Source organism: Zonotrichia leucophrys, chromosome 1A, assembly GCF_028769735.1.
Source record: "Zonotrichia leucophrys gambelii isolate GWCS_2022_RI chromosome 1A, RI_Zleu_2.0, whole genome shotgun sequence".
Classification (NCBI taxonomy): Eukaryota; Metazoa; Chordata; class Aves; order Passeriformes; family Passerellidae; genus Zonotrichia; species Zonotrichia leucophrys.
In genome coordinates, this window is record NC_088170.1 from 19,478,589 (window position 1) to 19,488,920 (window position 10,332).

General features: G+C 43.7%; 1 protein-coding gene across 1 annotated transcript; it reads right to left on the reverse strand.

Moving 5' to 3' along the window:
* Window positions 1–346: 346 nt before the first annotated feature.
* On the reverse strand, window positions 347–9,118 carry AMIGO2 (adhesion molecule with Ig like domain 2). Its single transcript, XM_064701830.1, has 2 exons — window positions 8,760–9,118; window positions 347–2,096 (listed from the first exon to the last, which is right to left on the reverse strand). The coding sequence occupies exon 2, from the start codon at window positions 2,021–2,023 to the stop codon at window positions 458–460; it is 1,566 nt and encodes a 521-aa protein (XP_064557900.1). The 5' UTR covers window positions 2,024–2,096; window positions 8,760–9,118; the 3' UTR covers window positions 347–457.
* Between the last annotated feature and the right edge of the window lie 1,214 nt (window positions 9,119–10,332).

Sequence of the window (10,332 nt, forward strand, 5' to 3'; positions counted from 1 at the left end):
TTATGGAAAGACTTTATGAGGCTATGAAAGGAATAGCAGGAAGTCTGGACATTTTCCTCCTTACCCATAAGCTGCTTCTGTGCACACTTCAGAAGAGCTGAGTTATCAGCATGACTGGGTGTTGCATAGGGGTCAGCCTCTGCCTCTGCAGAGTCAGCTGTATGCACTGAAAGTGTCTCTAAACATGCATGAGAAATTGCAGTGTATGGATCAGAGAGTAAAACTGAGGCTGAGCTTGCATTAAAACCATTCACACTAATGACAAGCTGTTTGCTTTTCCCGACCGAGCTATCCCTGCTGCACGGCCCGTAAAGAGAGGAGACGCAGTTCAAGGACTGACAAAATATACCTTTCTTTAAAACATTTAATCTCTTTTTATTTGTTTGTCCTGATGGTTTGCTACAGGCAAAGGAGGTATTCAGAAATGGAACTGCACGATACAAACACAGGCAGCAAACTAAGCTGGCGGCATGAAAGGTGTATCTGAGAACACAGAGTTGACAGAGTCAGAGTCGGATTTTGTTCGAGTAGTTTTTAAGATGCTCTCTGTAATGACACTGTCTTTGGGGAACAGTTTTACTTTCCCATTCTGACTCTGTTTTGGTTCATGCACGGGTTCCAGGAAAACCACCCGTTTACCAGTGCTGGCCTTCTTCTCATCGGCTGGCAGCTCCTGTGGCAGTGCGGAATTCAGTATGGACGGGTGGGCACTGCTTTGGTTCAGCTTCCTTTTCCTCTTTTTTGCCTTACATTGACACGGGCAGGGGGTCAGATAGAGATACAGCAGCACTAAAATAATACTGGCCACACAGGCAGCAAGGGTGGTAAAAGCTGTATTAAATGCTTCATGAGCGTGGGACCTGTTCGCTGTGAAATTGCTAACATTTATTCTGACCTCTATGGTTTCATTTAATAGTCTTTTCTTATTTATTGCAATGCAGGAATACAGCCCTGAGTTCTCTAGCTGGGCATCTGTTATCTCCAGGCTGCCATTAGGAAACACCTTGAAGTTATCGGTGTCCCTGTCTGGCTCCAGCAATCTATTGTCTGGACTAACCCATACAAACTGTGTGCCCCTACCGCTGATTCTGCTGTCACAGTGTACAATCAGCCTGTCACCAACCTGGGCATCATGAATAAACCCAAAGGCTTGGAAAGAGCTGTTGACGGTACTTTCAGAGCAATTCATAACGCTGTCGTGCAGTAAAGGCAGTGTATTATGATCTCTTGGGTCTGACTGCAACAAACAGCTGTACTCGTTTTTGAAGTCCATGACTGAGCTGAAATGCCTTTGATACCAGAAGACTAGCATGGAGTACAGGACACAGTCACAATAGAATGGGTTGCCATGAAGATAAATTCCACTGAGTTGTTTGGCTGGCACTGAACTCAGGCGCTGAACAGGCATCGTCTGGATGTGATTAAAGGAAATGTCCAGCAACACAAGGTCTGTCAGTTTATGTTTTCCAACATATAAGTCCAGTGGGAAATGCGAGACCAAGTTGTAGCTTAGGTACAGTTTCTGTAATTTGTACAATCCTCCAAAGGCTAAAGACTCGATCTGTGTTATTTGATTGTTGTACAGCAGGAGAACCTCCAACTCCTTTAGCTCCTGAAACACAGGGCTGCCCAGCGTTTTCAGGCTGTTGGATGACAAGTCCAGATACTTCAGATTTGGAGTTGTGGAAAAGCTTCCAGTGCTAATGCTGCTAATGCTATTATGATTGACTATTAAAGTGTTCAGTTTCTCAGACAGCACTGGGACCCATTCAGGCTCCAAAATCCCAATTCTGTTATAACTCAGATCCAGCCTTTTCATACATTTATAAAGATTTCCTGGCACTCGAGTGAGGTTCTTATTAGTGCAGCTGATGATATCACTGGCACAGATGCAGGCTGCTGGACACATCCCTGGGGCACTGCCACAAACACTCACGGTGAAGACCAAGAGGCATGCGAGTCCTCTGCAGCTCGCTTTAACAACTCCAAGTCGAGTAGGAAGTGTCCACCAGTTTAAAGACATTGTCGCTGTCTTTTAGCTGTCTCCCAGTGCTCCTTGCCACAGATGACTTGTGCACTTAGCTTTGCACTCGTTGCTGTCAAAAGAGGGATACACAGGTACAGCACGTTAACATTTACCATTCATACCCTGCATGATTTCTTATGCCTTTTGAAAAATACAGGGAATTAATCCTTAGGGTTTCATACAATTAATGGCATAATCTAGTTCTAAGGTGATGTAAATTTAACATCATTGTTTTATGTAAACAAGAAATTCTGCATTCATGTGTCAATGTATATACTTTAGATACAGTATTTTTTGTCTTCAAAAAGAATGCAACTATTCTTCAGTCTTCCACAAAGTAATGCAATTTCTGACAGTTCATTTAAAAAAAATTGGAAATGTTCCTCTGTGGAGCATGACTTGGCAACAGCAATCCCTACCTGTTTCCAAACCAACAGAGACAGAATTCCCAGCAGAAGAAAGAAAAAGCCTCATCCTAAATGTTTTTTTTTTCTTGTCAAGTGGGAAGCCGTTATAACATGCTTTTCTTTATAATCAGAAAATGTCACACATTTTGAAGCAAAGAATTTTCTCAGCCTTTCTAGCTTTAAATGTCATATGAATTTCTTTCCTTTCTTTTCTTTTAATTTAGTAACCTATGGTTCAGGTAGCAACAGCCTATTTTGGAAGTTATTAAAGTTGTTCAATAACAATATTTTGCATTCTGCTTCTTTTACTTTTTCCAGTATAAGTAATGAGGAAGAAATCTATGAAGTCCTTACCTCAGGCATAAGTTTTGGGACCATTCAGTAAGGATGAGTCAGCTCTTTCTCAAAACATAGTAAAGAAAAAATTATTTTGCTTGTATGTAGATAGAAAAACCCCAACCATACTATTTTCAGAGTATTTCAGAGAATATTTTAGAGTCAGAATTGTTTGAAACAGGGATGCTAGATTTGGCACAGTAGAGATTCTGTGCTAAGGGATATGCTTTTTACCATCTTCTGAGAAAATGTAGGCATACACAGCAGAGGAATAAACATTTCTGTTGATTCTTGCTCTCCCTGGTACCTGTTTAGAGTTTTTCAGTAAATTCACAGGTGATCTCACCTGCATTGATTATTGTCACCCCTTCAAACTTCATATGTGGTATTCAGCCCCCCCATTATTATCCTCAAACTCATTTCTCCAGTCTCACCTACATGTTGGAGCAGCATCTGAACTCGGCAAACCCTGCAATGTCTGCTCTGCACTGCTGATAGTGGCTATGGCCAGGAGCCTGTGGACAGTGGGATGAGGAAAAAGAAGCAGCCTCAGATGGAAAGGAGGAAAACAAAAGAAGAAATTGTATTCTCTGATGACGCAAGATAGATTAAGAAAAGATGAGTCTTGAGGGCAAAAAAATTAAAATCAAGACCTACATGGTGGAGGGCAACAGGGCAGAGGGATAGTGAAAGAAGGGGAGAGAGAGAAGGGTAAGAGACACATAGGGAAGGAAAAGCAAAACCAGGGGAGGTGGATGCTAATGGAGCATCATCACTGTCACTAAAGAAACTGAGGAGGAGGTAGTCTGAGGATGCAGAAGTCAGTTAAGGCATATGAGACTGGAAAAGCAGATGAGAAGGGTGTAAAGGGAAAGAAGAGGTCTAAGCAGAAGACAAACAAGAGTTTCAGGAGGTAAAACTTAGAGCACACCTCTCCAGGGAATTTACATCTGCTACTTAAGAACCTAAGACTACTGATGCAATTAATTAATATATGCAAAAAGCAAAAAATTTCACTCCTCCTCAGTTCTTTATTCCCCTCTTCTGTAACCCTCTGCCAATCTGTCAGGCTGCTGTCTTCAGCTGACAAACCTACTCCTAAGTCAAGTGGCAGAAGATGTGCTATGAAACTAAAGAGCTGAATTATCTAATGACCCACTAAAAGAAGAAATATGAAGGCAGCATGGGAGAATGGGACATTTCACTTTTCACAAGAACTTATATATGCATTGGCTTTGTTTGCATTCCAAAAAAAAAAAAAAAGGAAAAAACATTAAGAGAATTGCAAGACTGCCAAGTCAACTGTTCAAAACTGAAGTGTCGGAATTACATTTTTCTTTCTATTTTAGATTTTATATGCAGTCCTTGGTTACAGGATTGTTCAATGTTCCCCCAAACCTTTCCTGACACTGTGGAGGAAGAACAGGGAAAAGAATGGGTGATTACATGAAGAGCTTGATAAATCCTTATCCCTGAGAACTGCAGCTGCCCTAGCCTTTGCCACAAAATTCCTGTGAGATCAGGCAAACTATGTGAACTGGTGACTATTACAAAATAATGAACATATTATAGCCACCAGCTTGGCACTTATAAAATAAGGAACCTCTGCATGTTAAATTTGGGAAGGACTGATCTGAGGAAGTGCTGAGATGAGAGTCAAAATGCTGTGACTCTGTCTGGCACTTCTGATTCCACAGGGATTCCTTGTTTATACAAGGGATATACTAACATGGTTTTAGCTATAGAAATATTGTAAAAATAAATTGATTGGTTTGAATTAAAGTTTAATATCAGGATTCATAAACTCTTCTAGGCTCTTAAATCCTGAAGCTTCTAAATGCATGGGGTTTTCAATGGAAAGTTAGGAATCCAGAGCAGTATTTTTTAATCAGTCCTAAGCTCCTTACTTGTTTCTGCTAGTTAGGTAGTCTACAGCAACAATTAATAGATACAAGTTCTTGAAGAGGGTGAAGCATTAGAGAAACTGCCATCAAAAATAATTATGTACCACAGTGTGAATTTGTATGGTATACAGACATAAGGAACAATACAAAAACCCTGGCAGATGAAAAAGGTATTTAGTAATTGCTCATTTAGTTAGTCTACTGCATGAAACAAGGCATCTGAAATCTACATTACCATAACACCACGCACCTGAAGACTGCATTATAAAGCATCCACAAAACAGGAGATGAACAGCTGCTGCAAAGGTTGCCTTTCCCACTAACATGTGAATGCCTGATTCTGCAAGCTATGCAGCCTAATTTTTAATGTAACTGCACTTGCAACAAGTGAATGGCACTTAAAAAAATCATTTCCCATGCTGAAAATAACTGTGATCCTGGAGATACTCTGAATGGGATGTACTGGATCAATGCTCAGGTTTGTAAGGGTTACCAAATTTAATACACTAGGTAACCTTGCATGTTTGCTTCTGTCCATGCCTAGAATTATCTCACCAGAAACTCCAAGCTAGTCTGCAACCAAATCCCATGGGAAGACACAGATAGTTACTGGTGTACATCAGCATAATACCTTTCAGTTCTAAGGAGAAAAACCAGTTTGCAAGGGGAAAAACTGGATTGTCAATTTTCAAAGCTCACTGAAGTGGCAAAATGGAAACTGCTTCAGATAACTTGACTTGTCTGTGTGGGCAAATCCAAATTACAGAAATCCTAAACATACCACAGAACACACAAGAATATTTAGAGAGTACTCTGATGAGCAGTTCCTTTCCATGCCCAACACGCAGTGTAGTGCCTACATTCCCAACAGGTTCTTTGCTCTTTTGGAGAGGACTTTGAGCTGCAACCTGCTCCTCAACCTGTGTTCCCCATATCTACTGCACAAACTACCCAGGATGTTCTGCAAAGCCAAGAATGTTCAACATAAATATTTATACGGTATGTGATCATTTGAACTTACTCAAAATGCCTGCATAAACATTTCTGGGTTGTAATGTGTTAAATGGCAAGAAGAACAAAGCCAGCAATAAGCCCTATATGAAAAAATCTGGCATTTTGTTTCATCCCAGGAGCACTTCAGGTTTTAGAGAAGACTTTATTTTACAAATTTCAATATTGCATATTTTCTCAAGAGAGATATTGTTATTGAATACTATTAGCTAATGTGTGCCAACAGACTTTGGCCTGTCACCCCAGGACAGCACCTCACTAATATTTCTGAATGAGCTGGGTAGATACCTTTTCTGATTTATAGTAAAGTGAAGGACATGGTTGGGAGTTTTGTTCTTGAATTCTGTTCAAAGAAATAATTCTTTTGTGATGTTAAAATGCAATATTTTAAGTTCAGTGCCAAAACCACATTACTCCCTGAGATTATTTATCTGAACAGTAATGGTGCACATGCTTCTCAACTGTTCAAGAAGAAAGGTAGGACATATCCTGCTATCATAGGGAAAATTCTCTGCGGTCAGAAACAGCAAAGTTGACTACAACCAATCACATTCAAGAGAAGCTAAGGATTCAGTTCTTGTTTTGAACTTTTTAATGTGTTTGTTCCTGTCTTTTGTTTATTTCTGAGGGGGTTGTTTGTCGTTTTGTTTTTAAAAGTAATGGGCACTCAGACCTAGGAAAAGGGGGCTGCTGGGCAACATACAGTCTCAACATCAATTATCACCTGAAAATCAACTAATGTCCTAAATACTCCTTTCTCCTTCTTCTGGGCTCTCTCTCACTAATGTGACATTAGTAATATCTACAGCAGTTTTCTTATCCTCTGTAAGTACCTTCAGGCTTATTGCTGTTTCTCCAATGGAATCTGTATACCAAACTACCTCTCCCAGTTCATTTGAGACCTTGCTAAAAATCCTTATGTAGCACATCTCTTAATTTAAGCAGTGAATTGGACTGGAGTTCACAATTCACTGGAATGATATTTTGAAAATACTACTATTAGTCTTTTCACTGTTAAAAAAATTGGATTGGTAGATGTTATTCTTACTGTGAAGCATTTTCCAGTACATTGGTGATGCAAACAGTCCCACATCTGGCTGGTACTTTCTGCACAGTGAAAATGCAAGTATTTGCACACATTCCTGCTGCCTGCTGCACTACTGCAGGAATAGTGCTGAGCCTCTAGAGAGATCAAGCACTTAAAAACATTAAAGACCTCTGCTGATCCTCCAGAAGGTTCACACCATTTCTACATGCCCTACCTCCTTCCCTTGCACCACATCTCCTGTGATTGTCTTCTCTTGAGTCTTGCTCCAATCTCAGCAGCCCAGAAGACAATAATACATCTCTGCACCTCTCACTGACTTCTGATGTCCACACAGGTGCTCTCCCCTATATCAGTTTACATATCAGATGAATTAGGGCTGTACTAGTCCTAACAATACATGAAATAAATGTAAAAAAAATGATGGCTTGGGTGTTTGTTTTCTCACAGCTCTATTTTTTTTCTGGCATGACATTTGACAAAGGTTCCTCATGAACTCAGAAGCCAAAGTGATTTTTAGAATGGGGTTTTATTAAATGATAACAACAACATTATACAAGTATAATTATTCATGCTTTTAGTCCCAACTTTATGAATCCTGTCCAAGTACATGATAAAGCCATTAATTACATACAGACTAATGGCACCCTATGCAATTAGTATTTTTAAAAGTTGCATTTTTAAGGAAGATCTGCATAAACTCACATTCCTTGTGTGTGTGTGATACTGTCAGAGGAAATATTCAGCCACCTCGCCTTAGTCCCCAGGCTCTACTCTGCCTTTATCACTCCTGAGTGGAAAAGGCACTCTGCATCAAATCTTCCTGATTTGTGCTCAGCATCTCTGACTGAACAGATACAGATTACCCAAACATCGTAATCCATGAGATTTAGTGACATGATGGATTGAACAGCAAAGACTGTTGGTGAGCTACATCTGGGAGGTGTCTTGATACACTGGAGTAAATCCCTGAGCCGGGCTACACTGTGCTTGCTGCAGGACCCAACAGTGATGAAAAAAACAGCTTTACATCATATTTGCAGCAAGCTGATCCTGAGATCAGCAAGGCAAATGGAGTGCTCCCTCCAGCCAGCATCTGGCCAGACCTCAATCGTGCTGAATTAGAGATTAATTTGTCCAAGTAACCTTAGCCAGATAAAATGATCATCTCCCACTAATCCCTCACTAAAGATTGAATTTCCTTGAAGAGATATTTTTTCTTAAAACACGGTAACTCGATTATCTTTAAGAAAACTGAGACACAGAAGAACAACTGGGTGATGCACAACAGAGCCTCAGTTGGACTAATCAACAGTCTCTTTACAGCAGTACCAGCTATGTAAGTCAACATCTCAGCACCTCTTATCCCTCTGAGAGGGTACACGAGAAATACACATCAGTGAAACAACAAATTCATCCCTTTTGCCATGCTACTTTGTAAATCAAGCTGCAACCAAGCTTCAACCTTGCAAATTACTTCAGTTGCTAAGGAGATCAGCAAATAATTAAGAAAAAATGCAATGATAAGTGGCAGTGCCTATTACAGTGTCAGTAACCAGCCTCCAAGCAATGTCAGATCTTACGAAAGTTTAGTTGCCCAGCGAAGGATCCTCACCGCCTCCAAAAATTTATCTGAGGGCTAAACTTCACAGAAACCCCCTTGCATACGATTTGGGGGGAGTCTCCTGCCAATCTCACGGCGGGGACTGTCCGCTGCAGCCCCAGATTCCTACCGGGAGTCGGCGGAGGGCAAAGTTTCGGAGGGCCCAGCCACCGAAGAGGCCAAACCGGCATCGGACCGGAGGCACCCACAACCATTCCGAGGCGTCTCTGCCCGGCTTCCCCGGGCAGGCGCGGCCGCTGCCGCCGTTCCGTGGCGGAGGCAGGCACCGGCTCTCCCCGCCCGCTGCCGGGCTGCGCTCGCCCCCGGCGGCCCCTCTCAGCCCCGAGCCCAGCCCCTCCGGACCCTGCCCCCGCCATCCCGGCTACCGGGGGGATGTCTGCTCCGCCACCCCGCCGAGCAGCGTTACCTGGAGCTTCCGATGGCCGCTTCATGTCCGGGGAGCGCGATGCCGGCCCCGCCGCCGCCTGCAGCCCCTGCCCCGCATGCCGCGCTCCGCCGGGCTACGGGGGAAGTTGCGGGACGCGGGAGCGTGGCAGCGGCTCCGCTGCGCTCCCCCGCGGACGCAGGCAGCGCTCGCCCGCTGCCCCCGGGAACGGAGCTGAGGCCCGGAGCTCGGCACCGGCGGAGCGGGGAAGGCGGGAGACTCCCAGCCACAACGGCGACACAGCGGGTTTTTATCCCCTCCTGCCTACGCCCTCCCGCTCTCCCCAGCCGCGCAGCACCCGGCCCGACTCCGCGCCGCTCGCCCCGACGCCCTCCCGGAGCTTCGGCGGCAGCGGGACGTAGCCGTCGGTGCCCGGGGGAGGGAGGAGCGCCCCGGTGCCCCCGCCCCGCCCGGGGCCGCCCCGCTCCGCCCCGCTCCCGCTCCGCCGCCCGGGTGGGCTCTGCCCTGCGCTGAGCCCCGCACAGCCCGCCCGCAGCGGGGGCAGAGAGCCGGGGAAGCCCCGGCCTCGGGGGCTCCTCGTTAGAAATGCACCGAAACTGAGCCCCGCACAGCCCGCCCGCAGCGGGGGCAGAGAGCCGGGGAAGCCCCGGCCTCGGGGGCTCCTCGTTAGAAATGCACCGAAACTTCCCCCGTGCGGAGATGGAACAGCGGGTGCTCCTAAGGCGCGGGCAAATGTAAAAGGCATTGTGCTAGCGCTTAGAAATCCTCCTCCCGTTCATTAGATGGTCCAACCTCACGGAAGGTCCTTATTAAACTAGGCTTTGATCAGAGCAGAGGAGTCTATCAAGTGATTAAAGGCGTTATCTAAAATTATTGCCATGTAGGGGGATTCTCTTGACCATGGAATCTGTGGGAGAACTGCTGCAAATCAAATTGAGAAGTGTGACCAGATCATGAAGAGGCAAAGCTGAAGCTGAAAGTCAAACAACACGTTTACTTCTGTTTCACACCGATTTAACCTCCCTCGGCCAAGTTTCTCACGACATCTTCGTCATAATTTAGAATATCCTACATTTAGAGACTGAAACTGAACACGGGCTACTTTAGCAAATAACAGACATTGTGGATTTATTGTCATTCAGACATACAGTTTATAGAACTGTTCTCAAATGGACTTGCATATTAAAGCAGCTGCAAATCACACTTTTCTTTTAAGGGCACATAGCAAAGTGGTTTTTAATATGAGGGTTTGTGGCTATATATAAAGCTAAAAGGCTCCTTGTCCTAGAATTCATCCTGCAGGCAAACTAAAATTCTTTACTATAATACAAGATATATGTTAAAGATCTGATTCAATATAGATCAAAGCCTGGCGAGATATAGGTGATACAGCTATTGATTTAAAAGACTTTTGGAGCACTACCTTATCATAAAAATTCAGCTTTTTATTATTAGTTCTTATTTTGTGCTGAATTTCTATGCAGTTAGGCTATACAGCACTGAAGTAATTTTAATCTTGAGGTTATTGATTAAACACTGGTTTGTTTCAGACTCTCCATTGGAATATTCATTTGTTTAAAGAAGTGTGTTGTCT

Bases quoted from the DNA above. Each gene is read 5' to 3' on its own strand.
- AMIGO2 (XM_064701830.1), bottom strand. From the start codon at position 2,023: ATGTCTTTAAACTGGTGGACACTTCCTACTCGACTTGGAGTTGTTAAA.